Below are 22332 nucleotides of genomic sequence, written 5' to 3'. Positions count from 1 at the left end.
GCTGCTCATTTCCAGTCAATGGGTTCCGTTTAACTGAAGGGTCACTCTAGGGCAGCAAAACTGCCCTGTCATGGATCTTTAAGGTCTGGCATGATAATTGGGGAAGGAGAAATTACATAACCCGTTATGCAACTGACTGCAGTTCTGCACCACTGAGACACTCCCTTCATGAGAGGACTCTCCACCCCTATGTCGTAACATTCCAGGGTGCCTCCATTTCTTGAAAGGGAGGGTCAATTCCCGGAACATTTTAAAAGCAAAACAAATAACAAGTCACATTACTTCAAGGCTGAGTTATAACTTTCCCAGACTCACACAGGATGTTCAGATCAACACGAGGAGGAGAGCTTGGGCCTCCTAAGTCCCAGCCAGACACCACAATCTGGGGTCTTAATGCTGAGAAAGTACCTGGGCTTTACTTCTGATCGCATCCTCCTCATCTCTTAACAAAAGCACACACACACACACACACACACACACACACACACACACACAATCAGTGTTTTGAGTGATTGCTCAATGCCTTGCACTTTGCTTATATTAACTTATTAGATATACGATCCCTCACTGAAAGATGAGCCAATTGAGACACAGTTTTGATAAATGACTTTGCCAGAGTCAACAAATGCCAGTTAACTCTTGGCATCTACACAATTTCTAGCTATGTCTACTACATTGTATCTTTCTGTCCCTCTGTGCCATGGCCCACACTTTCCTGCCCAAGGGTTCCCAGACTTATCTTTTATTTTCATGCCACTCCTTTGTCTAAGAATTCCACTTCCTCATTCTCCACCATGGTCCACTTGTAGAGCTACTCTTTCAAAATCTCCAGCTCAAATAGCACCTCCTCTGTAAAGCCTTCCCTGACTGCTTCTAGACAAGACAAAACAACCCGTGTCCCATGTTGACATAACAGACAATGCCTGTGTGTGTGTGTGTGTGTGTGTGTGTGTGTGTGTGTGTGCGCGCGCGCCAATTATTTGTTGATACACCTCCCTCACCACATTGAATCTGGGAGCGTGTCTTGGTTTTTTATGTTTGCAACCTCATGTATCTGACAGTGTGCTCTCAGCAGGGTAGCTTTCCCATAAACGTGGGATATAAGGATGATAAAAATGATGACAAGTTACAAGGAGAAAAAGGAAAGCAAGGGCTTTACTTCAACTAATTAAACTGCCAACAAATCTGAGACATAGGTGTTAGTGTCCTCACGTTACAGCTGAGGCAAACAAGACAGGTACTATACCATGTAACCTCAGAACACATATCTGTCTGAGTCCCCAGCTTGTATCCTTGCTGACACATTAGGCGAAGAAAAGGCATAGTCTTTGGAGAATGCAGGAGGCACTGTCATGTGCAGAAGCCGTTAGTGGGCTTCACAGGTAAGAAGGGAAGGAAAGAGCAAAGGAAGAAAGAGCATCCAACAAAGAAGGACTGTGGAACACTGACAGTTCCAGGCAGAGAGGGGGCCAGGAGATCCTAGGCAAGAACTCATGGAGTGCCAACAAGAAGCTGCGAAGGAAGGTGGATTGCTGTGACATTTAGACAGGTTCGAATGGCACCAGAAGCGAACCCCAGATAATTGGATGAGTTTTCTTCCAAACTGTTTGAGGAGGCAGAAAAGGGTGAAGGGCGAAGACAGGGTCCCACAGCAGCAAAGGAGGAAGTGTGATTTAGAGGCAGATGCCACAGCCCAGGAAGGGGCGGCTTGACCTCACTGCCAGAGAAGGGAAGTGTCTGAAGATTTGGCAACCTGGCCATCTAGTGCATCTTCAGTGGCTGTGTTCAGTGGCAAATGGGTGAGGGATAATGGCAGCCCCACACTGACAGAAGGGATCCTTGCAGATGGCACTTTAAGAAAGAGAGCAGGAAAGAATGAGACACCAGAGGTCTCTGCTATTGCCAGTCACCAATGGTGACATGTATGCAGAGTGCTTTCTCTCCACTGGCGAGAATTCAAAGATGGCAAGAGGCACCTGGGCTCATGCGGCACCTCCACGGAGAGCTGTGCAGGAGCCGGTGAGATGCCACTTTAAAAGTCGAGTGTAGGAAAGGGAACGGGTATGGCAAGCATTACAGCATAAAGAAGTGCTTGAATGTGAACACATTGTGGTTTTCTCCTTAAGGTCCTTCAAATTAGCCATTGAACACATTGCTGAAGTATAGAAGAGTCTTGCAAAGATGGCATGTGGATTAATGTAAAAGTTTCTAATGTGCAGGCCAGATGAGAGGCATTATTGGGGTGATAGAGTTGAGCAGAAGAGGAACCCTTCTTTCAATTAATATACACTGAATCCAGTGTATATTAATTTCTCTGATTTATGTAGCATTTTTGTAACTTTCCATGTGATGCTCCCAGCTGTCATAGAAGTGACTCCATAAACCAGGCATCCCATGAACAAAGACACAGAGACCAAGGGACAAGAGACCAAGGGACCATTTGTTAAAAGGCCCAACTCACAGTCCAGTTGTCCTGCTTCCAGACTCTTTCATCCCCCACTCAATTTGGTTGAAGGCTGAATCTTTCCAGAAATGAGGGAGACTGGGGAAATTATAAATGCATGAATAAGCCACCGCTTAATAATCGAGTCTCCAATTTTCCTATAATAGCAGGAGTTTTTAATGCTAGAACTACATGTTAAGGATGCAGGAACAGCTGCATGATGGAGTTCCACCTCTAATCACAGGCCAGAATTGCTGAAAAGGACATTTATTCCAACCCCTGCTGTGTGTAGATAAGGGGATATTCCTGCAGAGGTAAACCTGCTGGGATGACAGAGCTCCGCTGACCCTCAGTGGCCATTTGGTCCATTGCTTTCCAATAGGCAGCATCTCTCAAATCTGTTTTTTACATCTGTAGACTTCTTGTATTGCTTGAAGTTGCTTATTCTGTGTTTTTTTTCCAAAGGTCCAAATTTTATATATATATTGAATATATATATTTAAAGGGATAATATCCCTTACTATTTACAAAACCTGTCATAAATAGAAATTAATAAGAAAAAATACATACATAATCAATAACCACATAAGTTATCTCACTAACCACCATTCCACACTTTGGAAATCACTGATCCAGCCCATCTGTCCCATTTTATATGGAGAGATTGGGGGCTGGACTGTAGCTCTGAGCCATGCTACTAGTACCACCTCTGCCCTTGCACCTGATCTCACACCTAATATTCCAGTAACTGACAGAGATGTTCCCTGTTCCTTTTGATAGATACTCAGCTCTCAGACCTGAGTAAGACACTGAGTCCACAGCCCACCCACCCAGAAAAGATGAGCACAGAGGACTCAGAGGGACCCAGCAGTGAGCAGAACAGCTAGAGATCCATCCCTGCCATTCATTTCAAAGTAGGAATTCTCTACAGCAGGTGTTTCCCACTGGGAAGCAGAAGACACCTTCAGAAGATTCAGGGTCTTACTGAACAGCAACTTTGAAGGCTCACTGTCTCAACTCCCTCTAGCAATATAAAAACGGTTCCTGGGAAGAGACTGAAAACAAGTCTTTGCACAGGAGATCCTGGTCTTTCCCGGAGAAAACCATTTGTTGGAATCTTGATAGTGAATGATGAATTCAATAGACAGTTTTCAAAAGTGGAGCTGACAGGTTTTGTTCTGAAATGGAAAAGCAGGAAAATAAAATTGGCAGCAGAAGCCTCAGAGAGCTCAGGGCAGACCAGGACATCTTTTTGGGAGAAGTTGATGCTAGGTCTCAGCTACCCTGGAGCATGAAGAAGGAAAATTGGCAACACACAAGGAGGAACTAGGAGAACTAAACAATTGCCGGGGTCACCATGTCTAAATGGAATTGGAAGCTTTGAGTTAATAGCAGGAGTTTTTTAATGTTGTCATATCCCAATGAGTCTGAGCTGGTTGGATTGAGAAGTAATTTTTAGTGTGAAAAATAGAGAAATGATCTGACCAATGGGGTATCTTTTTTAGTTTAGCAACTATTGCATTCTGTTAACCTTGTCTTGTCTTTTATGAATCTTAGCAATCAATTTCAAGGACAAAGCAGGTGACCATAGTGAATGTGGGGTATTATCTCTATTTTCCACTATAACTGTCCTTTTAAGGTCTGTCTGTGCATGCAGATGACTTGGGGGGGGGGGTGGTATTTCAAAATACAGATTCCCTGAGCTCAACCTCTGATACTAACTCAGAATTTCCAGCAATAAGGATCTTGAATATGTCTAGAAAATAGATAGGCATATACAGCATAATTAAAGTCCTCAAGTGATTCTTAAGCCAAGCCCTTTTTAAAAGTTAAAGTTGGTAAGCTTTATCATCTTGATATATTATTTCCAGGTTTAATAGTTTTATTGAAATCATCTCAAATGGAAGCTGCCTGAAGTCCTTGGTGACAATTGACTAAGTGAAAATGAAAGTTATGGGAAGAAGAGAAAATAGAGGCGAGAGAGAGAGAGAGAGAGAGAGAGAGAGAGAGAGAGAGAGAGAGAGAGAGAGAGAGAGAAGGGGGAAGAGTTGGTAGCTTAATCTAACCTCAGGATCTTGAAACAGAGATGACTGTAACTTTTGGAAAGAGAGTTATGTTACCCGTCAAAGAACTAAAGTTAGAGACAGCTTTTCTGGGGGTTTTGTGAGTTCAGAGCCTCTGAAACTGTGTCACATAACTCCTTTTTTTTTTTTTTAATTCCCTTTTGCTATATATTGCCTCTCAGGAAATCCCTCAAACACTCCTTAAATAGGAAGATTGTTCATTTTTTTAGTGTGTGAAGGTGGGAAGAGCACCAAGAAAGAGTCTAAAGAGAAAGATCAGCCTGGGTTCCAGGAAGAACTTGGGCCAGGACATTGCATCTCCTGGCAGGGCCCTGGGAAGATGGGGAGAAGAGGCTGGTGAAGAGGGGCTAAGGACCAGGCTGGGTTACCATAGGTCAATCCTGTTTGATGGGGTGTTGTTCCTGAGAGACGAGAGCCCAACTTGGCAGCCGACTGGGTTTTGATTTAATTACATAGTGAGATAGTTTCCTAAGAGCATAAAACACAATCCTTTCTCCTAAACGTGCATTTAATGTTCAACAAAACACTTCTCGCATAAACACGTCGTTTCTAAGCCCTTATTGCCATTCCCAGAACTGCTCTCAGCCTTTCAGAAACCCATTATTTTATAATTATAATCAAGACTATTAGGACAGGGCAATTTGTGCCAAAAAGCCCATTTACACTCAGAATTGTCACTTAGCACTATCACAGGGCGGTATCATCTCTATTTCTGTAGACATCAAGGAGAGTAGCAGGCATTGCCTTTTAAACTTTCAATTTCTAAATGGCATGGGAGTTACTGACCTTGTCTAGATTATTTTCTAGTCACTCCTCTGACCACCCCTAGCAGAACAGTGCAGGACACCAGGCTGCTGTTACATGGGAGAAAGAATGCAGCCCTGGGCATCAGGCCAACTTGACTTCACACCCTAAGTCTCCATCTTCTAATTGGGGATTTCACTCTTTGCTCCTCAAGTTTCTTTACCTGAGAAATGGCATGGTTGCCAATATATGGCCATTTAATTTTAACAAATTAATTAATACCCAGATTAGAGCAGTTCCAGGCATGTACCAAAAACTTAGCAAATACTATTGTGATGAATACATATGAGCTGTGTGACCTTAGACACATTACTGATCCTCTCTGGATATTCATGTCCTTGTGGCTAAAATGAGGATCCTGTTACCTAGCTCACAGTGTAAAGGAAGCAATCAGGTGAGTACACATGATGTCTGATGAATTAGATTCCTTTGATCAACCACTTATACTACAGTTTTCACTTTTATCTGAAAAATGTTATGATCTCTATAACAGAGCTCACAGGATGTAATCTCATTCCATCTTATTAGAAGAGTCCTCAGCTTTTGGAATTTCCCCCATAACCCCTGTGGTCCACCACAGGTCTGTGATCCCAACATAAGTCCTACTGACCAGAGAAATGGTATAGCAGTCTAACCATGTTGCTTATAGGACAGCCATTATCTTGTGGGCCTGATGTGTCCATTGTTACAAATCTTTAATCACTTGCATCTTTGATTTACTTTTGCCCAGACTCTTACGAATATAGTAGTAATACCAATAAATATAATATCAATAGCAATAATTACCTTTGGTTGAAATCATTCAAAAGTATGATGGTGAGTGAAAAGGTTTTATGCATGTTTGTGAGTGAAGGGGGCTCTGACATGGCTCAGTGTTTAATAATCCTGGCAAAGAAGTGAAGTGGACCTGCATCCTCATCTCAGAGCTGCTCTTTATCAGCAGGTTCTACAACGTCTGACATATTATAGAATGTCTCCAAGTGTCAATCTCCTTTATCTGTAAATTGGAAATAATTACCATTTCCAAATTCATTGATGTGACAAAGGAAATAGCATGTATAAAGGCCTTGCACAAAATGATTTCTCCATGAAAGGTAACAATTATCATCATCTGCATTATTATTATAGCCATTCAAGTCACTGAATGACTTTCCCACAATCACTCAAAAAGTCAATGGGGAGTCTGGACCAGATCTCAGTGTCTACCTTCCTAGGAGTTTATTTTCCAAGGCACCAGGATTCTGCTCCATCATATCTGAACAGAGTATAGCTTTGCCCCTTTGTACATCCTAGCAGCAGCAACCAGTCATTCAGTATGTGTTTCAGATCTGGGACCCTGCCTTATCTTCCCATTCTCCCTCCTTAGGAGTCAAATCACTGACTTTGACTACAGTTATGAGACCTCCTGCCTTAGGAACTTCCAGATTCCCGGTTTCTATGCCTACTCATCCTGTTCATAAGGCAGCCCCTTCAAGCAGCTAAATTTAGAGCTGTGCTGCATCTCCTCTCTACTCTCCATTTTATTGGTATAGTACCTTATAGGATAGGAAAGACTTAGCATTCCTCTTTAAAAAGACAAACTGAAGTCAGAGATTAAGAAACTTGTCCAAGTTGTATTGTGAATGTATAGAGAATCAGAATTCAGATCCAGGTAATCTATATGCATCTGCTAGACTAGTCCTAATATATAAAAAGCCAGGGGTTGTCATGACCAAAACAATTGGACAGACAGCTGAACAGCAGGCTACCTGGGACAACAAGCCTGGCAAGGGGGTTAGTGAGGGAGAACCAAATGACTGAACAGCAGGCTGTGTGGGGCAACCAGGCTGGCAGGGGGGGAAGTCGGGGGTAATCAGGCCAGCAGCAGGTGGGCAGTTGGGGGAGACCAGGCTGGTAGGGGAGGCAGTTAGGGGCGATTAGGCAGGCAGATGAGCAGTTTGGAGCCAGCAGTTCCAGATTGTGAGAGGAATGCAACTGCTGGTTTAGGCCCGATTCCAGGGATCCCCAAGGGTCCCAGATTGGAGGGGTGTAGCCTGTGCTGAGGGGACCCCCCTCCTGTGCACAAATTTTATGCACCAGGCCTCTAGTATATACATAAAAATCTATGTAATTTTTTTTAAATCAGTACTCTCTACATTTGGTAACAATGACTAGAATATTCCACAGAAAGAAAGATAAAGTAAAATTTCCAGCCACTCCTAATTTTCAAATCACCTACATTTTTCTTCAACTAGAAAAAAAATAGATTATTAGCATTCTAGGAACTAGGCAGAAATCCCAAGTCTCAAAGTTTCAGCATTTGGGTCCTCTCATTTAGTCAAGAGAAAAGGAGGAAGCAGTAATTTTTCCAGCGGTAAATGCAGTCAGAGGAGCATGCTATGTTGTTCCTCCTCCAGACAGTCGAACTTGAAGCTTGTATCAAGGTGCTAAAGTTGATGGACTCAGACTATATCAGCTAAGCTACCTTATTGAGTTGATTTCCAATGACATGTCATTGCCATTTAATGAAGGCATTGAAAGGAAGAGCCTCATTTAAAACCATGTGTCAGAAAGGATCTCTGAGGGAAAAATGGTGGGTCATTGCTCTAAACGCAGAAATAGCTCAGCCTATCTGGATGTACCTATTTGTATTGGAGCCTCATGGACAAGAATTCACTTCACTGGAAAATAGAGTTGAAATGGGAGAGGCTTAGTCCAACATTGTCAGAGAAAATGGTTGGTTTCAAGTACCTGATGTCTCTTTCACAGCTCATCCTTCCACAAGACACTCATCCTTCAGTTCTACTATCATACCTGGGTTCTAGTGTTGAGCCCATATAACAATGAGAAAATAAAAATAAATTGCAGTAACATTTCAATCTGAATATGAAAGGGGAAGGCATTAGAGAAGCAATCTAGCATAGTTGGCTTTTAATATCAGAGACTGAGTTTAAATGCAAGTGCTGCCACTTACTGTCTGTGTGACTTTGAACAGGTCACTTACAGTCCCAGAGCCTTGGTTTCCTAATGGACGATAACACCGATCTGACTAGTGCCCATCTCATAGACATGGTGTGCGATTTAAATTACATGTCATACAAAAAACAGTAACATCAAAGAATAACTTGTAAGGGAAGTCTTCTTCCCCCACTTCTACAAAGTAACTTTGTCCAGAGTTTCTAGTTCTTACTGCCCATAAATACTATGCTTGAATCTCCCTCACATCCTTCATGGAAAGAAATGTGTCATAAATAAATTATTCAGTATATATCATATAAATGCATATGCATTTGCCTAATTTCACGGTTTCAGTGAAAAAGCCTTGAGAAGTGTCAACTGCACAGAGAGTTTCACTTCTCCCTCACCAGCCTTAAGCATGAAGCAGGCAGCAGAGTGGAAAGAGAAGGCCGAAGCCCATGGGTAGGCCAGCCACTGGTTTAACCTGTGCCTACTGACAATAAAGTGACTCCTGTGAACCTCGGGTCTCACATTAGTATGATGGGAATGGAATTCTTAGTCTGCTCCTTCACCTGGATAATAAGAGATTCGAATGTGGTTGTCACTGTGTCAATATGTTCCAATTTATAGAGTATTATACAAATTTAAGGCTTTCCAATTATATTCATTTAGCTTTCTTCCACCTTTCATTTCTTTCCACTATAAAAAATGTTAAATGGATTCCAAAACCAGCCCCTAGACATGACTTTCCTCTTTCTTCCCTTCTGCTCTGTCATATCATTTCTTTCCTTTCTTGTCTGCCTCACCCTCCATTTTCAGAGTCCCCATCTCAGAGAAGGGGCTAATGTGAAGGAAATAAGCATGCAGGATCCACTCTAGTTGTATTTTTATTTTCCTCCTTGGAGTCTTATATATTTGTTTAACTTAAAACATATATGTAGAACTCATACTCAAATATGTACATGAGCACACTCCCATATAGCCAGGACATACACAAAACCAGACCTTCAAGCTACTCAGGATCTAATGAAGCCACTTGTATGTAAGCCATCAGGTACAGACACAAGAGTGCAAAGCTCAGACAGCCATAGGAATCCATACCAAATGCCCACATCCCCCTCTTGCAATATAATCACTCTCAACCATGCCCAGATGACCACACAGACACATGATCTTCATACACAGAGATGGAGAGGCATGTGAACAAACACACACACATCCACTTTCACTAGCACATTGAGACCTAAAAACACACCCAGGCATATTCGGCAGCTCCAATCAAGCTTAGACCAAAACACACTCTGAAATAGTCACAAGCACATTCTTGTGTGTGGCCATAGTTCCAGTTCTGACTATTGTATTTCCCAAATGTCCTCTTTGCTTTCTTCAAATGCACCATTCTGAGAATCTTGGTGTGTGTGCTTTCCTGAGAACTCATCTTACTGTGACCCTTATTAACCCCAGGAACATACTTTCTCAGTGAGAATATGTACTCTTTTGTCAATGTGGTCATGGAGTGATGCCCAACAGGAAGAAGCAATGTGTGTTCCCCACCTTGAATCATTTCACAATCCCTTGAGGGATTCATTGTTTCATCAAACACTCATTTGACAGAGAAGAAACCTTTTCTGAAACTCTTGTCTGTGGTCCCCCTGGCTGTTTTAGCCCACCTGTTTCTGGGATCATCCAGAAGAGTTGTCCTTCTGCAGCCATCCCACCCTTTGCCCCTCCTGGAGCCCAAATTACTCATTATGAGACCAAAATGTCAGACTTCTCTCCCCCATTACAATAAGCATCACTTTTCACCAAATTATTTTAATGCTTCCTTTATGACAGTCATAACTTAGTCGGTAATCAATTTAGAATGACATCAAATGACAAAGTGACAGAGTGCATTTGACATATTTGCTTGAAAGATAGTGGTTAAAGATGGATACTTCCAGCATGACTCTTACAGCCATATTGAAAAATTGAGGTTTATAGAGAAGACATGTAAAATGAGAACTGAATTTATATAAAAAATACATCAGGGATTATTATTTAAGAATGACTGGGATGTTTGTGAAGATGCATTCATCAGGTGTCCTTAGGAAATGGGTGCAGAGTTTTAACCTTATTGAGGAAACTTACTTAAAGAGGAGGAGGATCTGAATGGGAAGCCTTCTGAGTCATCATGTAGAATTTAAATTGTATTCAATAGAAAAGGGAAACGTGAGCAAAGGCCCAGTGTAGTAAAAACAACCACAACTGCTTTGTTTCAAGGCAGAAAACACATAAAATATGAGGTGCTTTCCACTCAAAAGGCTCAAGAGAAGAATTATGTCCTTTTCTGATGTTACTAGGGCAAGACTCTTAGTTATAATTCAATTATATAGTCTAAGAGTTGAATGGAGTTTCCCTGTCCTCAATGCCCAGGCTGAGTTGGTTGAAACATCCACCTGAGGTTCTATATTTTAGCACAATATTTATTCCCTCCACACTGTAAACTCCATGAGATTAGCTGTCCTGTGTGTCCTGGGTACCACTGAAGCACCTTCCCTTGGCTCAATGTCCGCTATGCTGCAGCATTTAATACTTGTCAACTGAACAAATATTGGGTACACCTGGGCAAGAGGCACCGGAGGAGTATTTGTTCATCAGATGGAGGGCATTGCTTCATCCTGACTTCCTTCTGCATCCACTGTTCCTTCTGGACTCCACGGCTTACCATCCAGCAAGGCTTTTCTCAGACGTCGCCAGAAGATGTGCCGGCCCAGGGCATTGTCCTCCCACTCTAGGTAAGTGTTCCTGCGGAGAAGGCGATACAACTCCACCTGCTGCCGGAGCAGGGATTTCTCCACCTTCTGCAGGACAATGAAGATGATGCCCGCGTGACTGCTCAGGAACTGCCAGGTTTGGGCAATCTCGTACTCAAAGATGCACCATCGGCTCTGGATGAAGTGCTGGGACACCACCACAATGACCTTCCTGCTCTTGTGGAAACCTTCCTGGATGATGTTGGCAGCAATGGCCACGCCAGGGATAAAGTCTCTGTAGTGAAGGCAGAGCTGAAAGGGGGGTACCCCCTCCTCCAAGTTCTTTACCAACTCATTCCTCACCCAGTCCTCATCGTGGCTGGAGTAGATGACAAAGGCATCATAGGTGCTGTCCCCTTTGCCGTACTTTCTGCAGCCAGCCAGAAGCATCAGGTGGAAATAGAACTTGTAGACCAGGACTGCAGCCACAGATACTATGAGTACTGATAGAACTGACACACTAATGACAGTTTGATTCATCTGACAGGTGGTGTTTCTAAAACTGAGCACAGGCACACCCTGCATAGCTAATGGTGTCTTACACATCATGTGTTCAGCTCCCACCAAGATGCGCCTGTGGTCCTGGACCCACTGCAGGAAACGCATGTGTTCACAAACACAAGCAAAGTCATTCTGGGTCAGATTTAACGAAGTTACATTGCTTGGAATATGATGTAGTTCCTGCCCGTTGGCGGCCACTATACGGTTAAAGCTGTAGTCTAGAAGCCAGAGAGAGAGATTTTTATAAGGAAGCATATCCAAGGACAAGAGGTGGTTGTGACTCATATTTAGCACCTGGAGTCTAAGGAGTGAGCCGAATGCCTCTGGGGACACCTGTTCCAGTTGACACTGAGAGAGGTCCAGGACAGTCAACTGAGTCAGATCTCTGAAAATATTTGGAAGGAATGCATCCTGAAAGGAATTGCCAGCCATTTTCAAGACTTGGAGGCTGATCAAGCCATCAAAGATACCCTGGAAGACAATCTTGATGTCAGAGTAAGAGATATCAAGGTAAAGGAGGTTTTTGAGTGAGAGGAATACTGAAAAAGTACTGGCCTGTCTCAAAGTGGAATGCTGGAAATCCAGATGTTCTAGTTGCTCTAAGCCCACGAAGTTTGAAGTCATGGTAATAATACTATTGAAGCTCAGATCTAAGTGTTTCAGTCGGGTTGTCCCAAAATCACGGTAAGAGCAGCAAGTCTTGAAACTCAAGCCATTTCTACTGAGATCTAGAATCTCAAGGTTTCTTAGATTAAGTTTAGTAAAAGTGGTAATAACTTTGTTGGCAGTGAAAATAAATTGCTTGAGAAAGGTAAGCTTCAATGTAGGGAAATCTTCAAATTTACAATTAGACAATTTTAAGTATTGCCATTTGAAACCTGTTGGAAGGCTTTCTAGCCTGCCTATATTCAGACTCATCAGAGATACTGCAGAAGCATCTGCCAGACAATTTAAAAAGCCACGGTAATCCTTTGGAAAGTCTTGGAAGTGTGCTATCCGGAATTCATCAATGGTCAAGTTGCACAGTTCCTCCAGGGCATATTTGTCCAAGACTACTAAGTTCCTTTCATTTTTAAATTCTCCCAGAATCAGCCGATTGATCTTTAAACCTGCCAGACCTTGAATACATGTTCTCATAACCTCTGTACTATCAAAATTACTTCTCAAAGTCAGTTCATGGAGCTTAATTTTTTCAAAGGCACCTGGTTGGATAAAGTCTAAAGGGTTAAGGGACAGGTCTAAAGAGAGTTTGAATGAGGGCATTTGATGTAAAACCTGCAAGTCTTCATGGTAAATATTTCTAATCTTATTATTGGAAAGGTCCAATTTCTCCAGGTTAGGCAGGTTAGAAAAATAGTCGGGTAACTTGAAGGAATTGATTAGATTGTGAGCCACATTAAGCTCTTTCAAGGATTTCAGATGTCTGATGGGGAAGTCCTCTAGAGATGCTAGGTTTGTCTCCACAGCCACCAGTGTCTGTAAACTTGATAGTCCAGAAAAGGCTCCTGGGGCTAAACTTTGGATAGGGTTTCCTGTCAATATCAAGATGGAGAGATGTTTTAAGCCTTGATATGCATCATCTTCAATCTTCTGAATTTCACACCTACAGCAAAAACAGATACAGATTATATGTTTCTGATGAATAGGGAGCCCACAATGGAAAAACAGCATCATCTATTTCTTCCCACAGCTTTGACATGCCATAAAATTGTGAAGCAGAGATGCCAAAGCTGATGATGGCAGGGACCCATGGGAAGCCTCACAACTTGGGTATTATATGCCACAATGACAAACTCTTTTACTATAAATACATTTTTATTGATTTTAGAGAGAGATGAGGGAAGAGGGAGAGAAAGATAGAAACATCAATGAGAGAGAACCATGGATCATCTGCCTCCTGCACCCAACTTGACCCTGACTGGGGATGGAACCCACAATCAGGCATGTATGTGCCCTGACCAGGAATCTAACCTGCGACCTTTTGGTGCATGAGATGGCACTCAACCACGCCACTGCAGCCAGGGCAACAAACTCTTTTGTCACACATGCTAAGCAGAGACAATACATCCATCAGAACAAAATCAGTTAAAGATTAATAATTGGGTCATATACAGAAGGTATGGCTGACAGAGTATGTAATAGTTGGGGATCAATGTTAGCCATTTCCTGCTGCAGATAATCATGACCATACATCTGATTGGTACAAACAGTCCAATTAGTTGTTGGGCAGGATAAATGACTGGTCAATGTCAATTTCAAAAATATAAGAAATTATGCTTAAGTGTTGTAGGTACCCTTAATGTTGATGAAAAGTTATAATTATCACAGGTAAATGTTAGTGATAAGGGTGAGTTTTATTGAAGACAAATCTACTAGGAGAGTTTGTACCCAGGGAACAGAGAAAATGGGGGTGAAAGCAGGCTTCTCTGAGAACATTTAAGTTGAAACGTGAAAGATGAATAGGGATGAACAAGAAAAGGAAGTGAGCACAACAGTGGGTACAAAACACTTGAGTTAGGTGGCAGACATCATACATAGCAGAACTGTGAGAACCAACTTCTTTGTCCAGAGTCAGAGAAGGAAGTGGAGGGGTGTGGAAGGGATTGTGGAGAACGGAAGTTAAACTAAAGCCCTAGGCTTTCATACCACAAAAAAGACTTTGAATTATACCCCAAGTGAAATGGAAGCCATGCTGAACAATGTTCTGAGAGATATTCGTGAGACAAGGTTTTTATCCAGCCAGCCAACAGTGAGCTAATGGTCAACTCTTGCTAGCATGGCAAGTGCCTTCCAGTTACAGTTTGTAAATGACTCCTTTCCTAGTCCAACCTGAATCACATTGGCAATGTTTCCACTTGCCCTATCTCCTTCAGGAGGTTCCTGGGCAATACAGGCATTTCAGTCCAGGCTTCTGTTATTGATTGGTAACTGGATAGAAGGTAGCGGGTGCAGTAGAAAGGACAGTGGAAGATGAGGCCAAGACAATTGGGTTATGGCATCTCTGCTTGTCCTTTTCTACAGTGTGATCTCAGGAACTTCTTTCCTCCTCAGGGGCCTAAGTTACCACGTTTCTAAATGTGGTATCTAAACACAATTCTTTCTTGTTACTTTTAGCTCTATGATTTTATAATCTGTAACCTTATGTATATATAATTCCTGCATCAGGCAAAACTAGAAGAGTCTTGCTATGTCTCTGTCTCATCAAAGGATGCTTATTACTTCAGAAAAATTGAGTACTAAGATGAAGTAAACATTGAACTTGGAAGTGGGAGATGTGAACTTGAATCTCTAGTCTTCTTGCAAGCAAGGTATGTGAACATAGATAAGTCACTTAAATTCTCCCTGCCTCAGTTTCCTTGTCTATAAAAAGAAAAAAAAATGTATCAATAAGTTTCTATAGAAAAAAAGTGCCTTCCTGGCCCATCACAAAGCATCCTAGAGGACTAGTTGAGTTACTGTATGTAAACATTGTAAAGCAATATGAATAAGCATAGACTGTCTGTTATACCATTGTGTATCCTTGTCCTCCTACTGGCTAACCAGAGAGGAAGCTGCCTCTTTCTGAGCACATATTAAGGTCTCTGAGAAAAGTCCCTGTGGTAGGTGATGGATCCAAGATAAATTATAAGGGACATTGTTTGATAATAAACTACTGCTTATTTTAAAAAGAGGGAGAGTTGGTCTGTCTACTTCCATATAGCTCTTGACAAGATTCCTAGTGAGAAAACTTAAATTTAGAAAAAAATGAAATGCTATAATAATAATACTTTATACTTATCCAGTTTCCTTTATTAAGATTTTAAGTATGTATAGCATGTCAGCATTCATTATCACATTTAACCCTATGGGGTAAGTTTCATCATTTCTGCTTCACAGATGTGGAACCGGAGATTCAGGGAGATGAAGTGACCTGCCTCAGGCCACGTGGCTGTACATGTTGGTGGAGAACCTGAGCCTACGGGCTCTATAAAATACACCACTGCCTTTAACATGCCCACTCTTCTTTTTTATACTCTGAGTTAGAGTGTGAAACATCAGATGCTCACTCTTTACAGAAACACCTACTGTAGAAGTATATTTCAGTCTAGAAGTGTAGTCTTTATCAGGACTATCCATAATAAAAAAACCCCACATATATGCAGTGTTTCTCTATTTTCACAAACTGTTATAGAAACTATGGTTCGTTATTGAGCCCTCTAGCTAAATATAGTTTACTATTTTTAATAAGACTCCTAACCAATAAGAATATATTTTTATTGATTTCAGAGAGGAAGAGGAGGAGGAGGAGGAGGAGGAGGAGGAGGAGGAGGAGGAGGAGAGAGAGAGAGAGAGAGAGAGAGAGAGAGAGAGAGAGAGAGAGAGAGAGAGAGAGAGAGAAACATCAATGATGAGAGAGAATCATGGATAGATTGCCATCTGCATGTGTCTCTCCCCCCCCCCCCCCCCCCCCCCCACTCCACTGGGGATTGAGCCCCCAATAGGGGAATATGCCCTGGCTGGGAAACAAACTGTGACCTTCTGATGCTCAACCACTGAGACACACAGACTGTGTTTAACCAATTTTAACCTAACCAATTTTAAGGTTCAGTTTCCCCTTCCCAAATAATGATAATAACTTAACCTATCATAATGAATGATATATTTCCTGCATCAGAAAGGGAAATCTTAGTGTTCTCACCCACAGTAGATGTTTCCCTTAGATCTTGCCATCTCTCTTCTTGGGTTCCTTGTATATTCCTAATTCTCTATTCTCTACTTCACTTTTAATCCAATCAGCTCATAAAGTTTATCTTGACTACCCACTGAAGAGAACACCCCTCATCTGGAAAATGCAGTGTGTAGCTTCTATTTTGCACATAGCTTATCACTGACTTATTTTTATTTTTATCTCAGGTTCAAAATCCAAAATCCAAATCAGTAGTATTTGCTAAATGTTTATTATGTGCCCAGTACCATGCTCATGATTTCAACACGTTAACTCTTTCAAGTAGATTGCCCTCTTTGGTAGCTGAGATTGAATGCTGTATCTCAACATACTTTTGATTCCTAACAGAATGTACATATAGCAAGTAGTCATCTGCTGATAAAAAAGTTTGAGACCATTTCTCTTCTGACTTAAAAAGAAGTTCAAAGATAGGATTATCCTTAGAAACGATCTCTTGTCTAGCTACTGATTTCACATATTTTGTATGTAAAATGGAGAACTAGAGAAAGCAGATGAATTGTCCAAAGTTATACAGCAAGTAAGACATCTATCAGATGGATGAATAAGTGACTGAAAGGATAAAACAATGAACATTTTACCTGGTGCTGTGTCTAAAAGCTTGTCATTACCTGGATAAATCCAGCACCTGCAGTTCTGAGAAGTTGGAGAAGCTGTGGCTGCCTAAATGACTCAGGGGGTTAAAGCTCAGGTCCAGGTTCTTGGTTGTTGTAGGGATGTTATCAGGGATTTTGGAGAGATTCAGCTCCATGCACTGGTAAGTAACGTTAGGAACCACCTGCAATGATCATACATTAGATGCAGTGTCTTAATGCCATGTACCTCAACACACATTTCCCTTCTCCTTGGCCAGAGTTGGTGAGGTCTCTAGGACAACCTGCATCCATCCACCCATCCATCCATCCACCAATCCATTTACCTACTCACTTCACACTTACAAGACATCTTACTCTGGATTAAGAAGGGAATAGCACCTACAATGTACCTACTATTCTAACCTCTGATAAAATAACGGCAGCATTTAGCAAGAACCAATAGTAGAATGGTGAAGAGCTGAGGCTCTGGAATACACAAACCTAGGGCTTCACCTAGGCTCTTCCATGTGATTTAGGAGACTTTGTTTTCCAAATAATGTCTCCATTGTATAAAGCCTAGGAGATGGACAGTCAAGGTGTTCAGATTTTCCTTACTCATAGCCCAATTGCTTCTCTCTGTTGGCTTATTGACCTCTGAGCAGGTGATAGAGAAATGGGGGGAAATAGTTGGAGTGCCTAGATCCCTGTGGTGGAACCTGGTCAGTACCATCCAGTGCTTTATGCTGACTTGATTTCTGTGTCAGCTTCTATTATACTTTCCCAAATTTTCTGTAATCCTTGTTCTCCAAAAACCCATTTGATTCTCTGATTTCTCTAAAAGCATGTCTTGCTTAAGTCAGCTAATTGTGGATTTCTGTTGTTTAATACCCATAAGAACCTTTAAAGGGATTACAGAAGATAAGGCATTTAAAGACATGATCAATAAATGTTGGCTTTTACTATCATTAGTTGTTATTAATTAATTGCTATATACCAGTATATTGCTTACGTTATATACTTTAATATGCAACTAAACTTTTTAAGGAAGAATTTCTAGATGTGAAAGAATATGCACAAAGTCTTACAGGCCAGGCCATAGGTGCAGGTCCTCACTTAATGCAAAGTCTGCTTAAATGCTGCCTTTAACAGAAGCCTCACAGGCCACACTGTCTAATAGAGGATGGTGCCAGGCATTCTTCTCTCACCACCTTTTATCCTGTCACCCAGGACGTAAGACCATCTAACGTCATGTTGCCAGTGGAACTGTTCCATTTGTATTGTTCGTCTCCCTGACTAGGTTGTAAGGTCTGATGGTCTTGCTCTCTGCTATGTCTCTCGCACTCAGAATGGTGCCTAGAAAATAGTCAATGCTTAATAAATATTTCAATATGGGAATTATTGATTGAATGGAGGTTTGTTTAAATCCCAGTTATAGGCATTTTCTGTTTAGTGTTCTGGGCAGTACAAAGACCAATGTGATGTGGCTTCAGATTTCAATGAGCTCACAATCTAGAGGAAGTGTTAAAACAGTGAAATAAGCCAGTCAGAGAAAGATAAGTACCATATGCTTTCACTCAGAGGTGGAATCTAATGAACAAATGGAACTCACAAGGGAAATAGAAACAGACTCATAGACAGCAGGCTGACAGCTCTTGGTGGTGTGAGGAAGGAAGATGGGGGTTGGGGGATTAGGGATTGAGAAAATGAGAGGGGAAAATATATATTGAAAAGGGCTATTAGACCAGGCTTGGAAAATATTTCCTCTGGTTCAGAAATGATAGAGATCAATTCTGCATCAAAGGATACCCTGTTTTCCCGAAAATAAGACAGTGTCTTATATTAATTTTTGCTCCCCAAGATGCCCTAGATCTTATTTTCAGGAAATGTCTTATTTTTCCATGCGCTAGGTTTTATTTTCGGAGAATGTCTTATTTTCGGGGAAACACGGTAGTAGAAAGAGAAGATTTCAAGGTGGGTCTTGAAGGATGAACAAGATTTGGATACATGGAAAAGGGGGAGGAGGGAGCAGAGAGTAATGAGAGTGAAAAATTCATTCTTATCAGCTGGCATGTGAAGGGATAAAACAGCTGGCATGTGAAATCGGAGCCCAAGAGGAAGCCAGGTCCAATAAGGAAGTGCTTATACTTTATCTTACGGAAATCCTTTTAAATCATTTGACACATTGAAGTTGTACAACTATGGTGTGCCAGAAACTGAGAAATAGTGATAAATAAAACCCACAATGGCCATGCCCTCTTAAAGATTCTATCTCAAATGGAAAGAAAATGTACAAATAAACTAATATATATGTTATATATTATTTAATGGCGTCCTGTATAAAATAAAGCAGCATAAAATAGTAGGGAAAAATATGGTGCTAGCAGCTGTACATGAGGTGATCAAGGAAGACTACCTAGAGGAGGTGATACTTAAGCAGAGATCTGAATGAAGTGAGGGATTAAGCCATGCAAATATCTAGGCCTACACTGTCCAAGATGGCAGCCACTCGTCACCCAAGGCTATTGAACATGAAAAATGTGAATAGTCTGCCTGGCTGGCATGGCTCAGTGGTTGCACATTGACCTGTGAACCAAGGGATCAAGGTTTGATTGCTGTCAGGACACATGCCTGGGTTGCGGGCTCAATCACCAACCAGTGATTCTCAATGATTCTCTCTTATCATTGATGTTTCTATCTCTTTCTCCCTCTTCCTCAGGGGCAAAAATAAATATATAAATAAATAAAAGAAGAAAAAGAAGATTGAGATGTATGGTGAATGTAAAAGATATATTAAAGACTTAGTACCAAAGAATGAATGTAAAATACTTTATTAATAGTGGTGTGTAAATTATATTTTGAAATAACTTTTGAATATATTGGGTTTAGAAAACTATGTCTTAAATTCAGTTATTTTAATGAATGATTTAAACTTAAATCATATCCTATGACCCACATGATGTTACCCCTGGACAGCACTGATCTAGGCAGAAAGCGTTCTAGCTAGGGGGGCAGTCAGTGCCCAGGCCCTGTGCTAGGAACCAGTACCGATAGCAATGGAGAATTACTATGTTTTTAAAGAGGGTAATTTGCTAGAACCAGGCCTCAAGAAAAAACAACTACAAATAAACAACAAACAAAAAAATATGCAGAGTACATTAAAGGAAGGGGCTATGGAGTCAGGAGACTAGTCATTATCTAAGAGTGAAGGCCAGAGGCCTGAAGACCTGCCCAGGGCGTGGCAGAGAGGGATTGGGCAGGCTCTGGAGACAGAGAATATGAGGCATGAGGGAAGGAGGAGTCAGGTATGGCTGCAGTCTTATCCAGGGGTGACCGCCCTGGTTGGATGGTCTTTTCCCAGCAACCTAACAGCAAGAGAGTCAGAGAGGAGGACATGGTGTGGGGCGCTGGGCAGGGAACTAGGGAAACAAAGGACTCTGACCAGCTGGCTCGTGTTTCACAGAGAAAGAAACCATTGCATTGGCTGACATTTTATATCTTTCTCTCTCCTTTTTCCTTCCTCTCTTTACCTCTCTCGTTTTCTATTTTTCAGTCTTTCCCCTTTTTTATTTTTATTAAAATTGTTTTTGCTTTTTATCCTTTGGATAGAACTATGCCTAGATTCAGAAGTCTGAAGTCCACATAGAAAGTTTCTTCTTGTTAAGAGACAAAAATAAACAAAAATGTTCTAGAGACTGAAAGGGGCAGTAACTGCTGGAAGCTCGGTGCCCAGATCACCAGCAGAAAGAAATGACTGCAGGCAGCTTTCTTACAGCTACCCATTGAAGGAGATGATACGACCGACCCTGTTACAGATGTGAGAAGCATCTCAGAGAGGCTTAATAACTCCTTCAAGGTCACACAGCCCAGAAGCCTAAGAAGAGTGGTTTTCAGCAGGTCTGCCTGAACTACAGTCCTAAATAGGACATGATCTCCTGAGCTGCCTGTTAGTGCCTTTTAACGTGAATTATCTGGTCCCTGTGGCTTCTCATGGCTTTAAGGTAATTCGATTCCTTTTTGGAAATGAAACTAACCAGGGCCCACAGTGGGAAGTTCTGATCTTTTCTGAAAAAGCAAGACAAAGCCCCGCCTAGGAGATGAATGGACCCCGAACACATACCTGCACGCAAGGGTCCCAGCTCTCGGGTCTCAGGCAGGAGAGGAAGGCCATGGCTGGGAGCAGCGCCCCAACCAGGCGGGTGAGCCGCATTATCCCGGCATTGTCTGCCACCAGAAATGGCCCTGCCGCTGCATGACGTGCATTAACCGACTGCCCAGCAGTCTCCCGGGCACTGCTGTCTTTTCTACCTTGTGCGTGCCCCACGACAATTACTGTATTCAAAGCAGCGCTGGGTGAGGAGCAAGAGGAAGTGAGAGTGGCAACCGTAGCATTCTGGACTTTTGTTTCTCTAATATTTATCACCCCTGTCTCAGGAGAGGAAGTTAGAAAAAGAAGAAAAACTCCTGCAAACCAGTGGCTGGAGCAACAGCAAGAGGAAGCTGGCCGCTCTCCCAGTCAGTCATCTGACGTCAGCTTTGGTGAATTTAGAAAAACAATCCCACTCATCAAACAGTCCGCATAACTGTGTAGGGCTGCGGCCTTCCTGCAATGATTTAGTGGTAGAAACTCACTGTGTCAGTTTCCTAGGGCTGCCATACAAATCCTCACAAACTGGGTGTTTTAAACAATAGAAGTTTGTTTTATTCCACGGAGTCCTGGCAGCCAGAAGTCCGAGATCAAGGGGTCAGCAGGTGGATTCCTTTTCAGGCTCTCTGCTAGGCTTGGAGGTGGCTATCCTCTCCCCGTGTCTTCTCATGGTCTTCCTTCTGTGTGTGTCTGTGTCCTAATTTCTGCTTTGTATTGTACAAGGGCACCAGTCGCATTGGATGAAGGCCCACTCATATGACCTAATTGTATCTTGATTATTTTTTAAAAGACCCTATCGTCTCAGTTGAGGTGTGGGGTTAGGCCTTCAACATATAAAGGGGGTGGGGCACAGTTCAACCCATTGCTCCATCCAGCCTTGCAAAATTTTGGGAAGAAACTCGTATTTATGACATCCATTGAAAATAAAGCTCCAGTGAAGCATAGTTTGAAACTTACTGGGACAAGGAATAGTAGGAAAAATTAGAGTGAGACTCAAATACACAGAAATTCAAATCCAGGATGATTTATGGTTTTAGGTCATTGGCCACGTCATTCATTTAAACTACTGAGCCTTCCTTCATTTCTGGTCCAAAAATGGAATAATAAGTTTTAATCACAACAGAAGCTGTGATTTATGAAATGCATAGAATGAAAGCTATTGACAGCAGTCAAATGATATAAGCCACTAAGCCTTAGATTTTTAGTCTTTATTTTTATTATTATTTTTTAATTGATTTTATTGATTTTTTTGATTTTATTGATTTTTTTGATTTTATTGATTTTTTTACAGAGAGGAAGGGAGAAAGAGGGATAATTAGAAACATC

General features: G+C 41.7%; 1 protein-coding gene across 1 annotated transcript; it reads right to left on the bottom strand.

The window, feature by feature from the left end:
- Window positions 1-10078: 10078 nt before the first annotated feature.
- Window positions 10079-21333, bottom strand: TLR4 (toll like receptor 4). Its single transcript, XM_036432823.2, has 3 exons — window positions 20980-21333; window positions 16899-17065; window positions 10079-13167 (listed from the first exon to the last, which is right to left on the bottom strand). The coding sequence occupies exons 1-3, from the start codon at window positions 21067-21069 to the stop codon at window positions 10905-10907; spliced, it is 2520 nt and encodes an 839-aa protein (XP_036288716.1). The 5' UTR covers window positions 21070-21333; the 3' UTR covers window positions 10079-10904.
- Window positions 21334-22332: the final 999 nt, after the last annotated feature.

This window comes from Pipistrellus kuhlii, unplaced genomic scaffold (genome assembly GCF_014108245.1).
Source record: "Pipistrellus kuhlii isolate mPipKuh1 unplaced genomic scaffold, mPipKuh1.p scaffold_m20_p_12, whole genome shotgun sequence".
NCBI classification, from domain to species: domain Eukaryota; kingdom Metazoa; phylum Chordata; class Mammalia; order Chiroptera; family Vespertilionidae; genus Pipistrellus; species Pipistrellus kuhlii.
Note: the sequence above shows the minus strand (reverse complement) of the source record. Positions and strands in the feature narration are given on the sequence as shown.

What these genes read in the sequence shown, in the direction of transcription:
- TLR4 (XM_036432823.2), bottom strand. Translation starts at nt 21,069, where the DNA reads ATGCGGCTCACCCGCCTGGTTGGGGCGCTGCTCCCAGCCATGGCCTTC. An exon ending in GCTGGGACCCTTGCGTGCAG is followed by an intron (nt 17,066 to 20,979) that starts GTATGTGTTCGG and finishes TGATCATTGCAG; the next exon opens with GTGGTTCCTAACGTTACTTA. An exon ending in CAGGTGCTGGATTTATCCAG is followed by an intron (nt 13,168 to 16,898) that starts GTAATGACAAGC and finishes TTTTTGCTGTAG; the next exon opens with GTGTGAAATTCAGAAGATTG.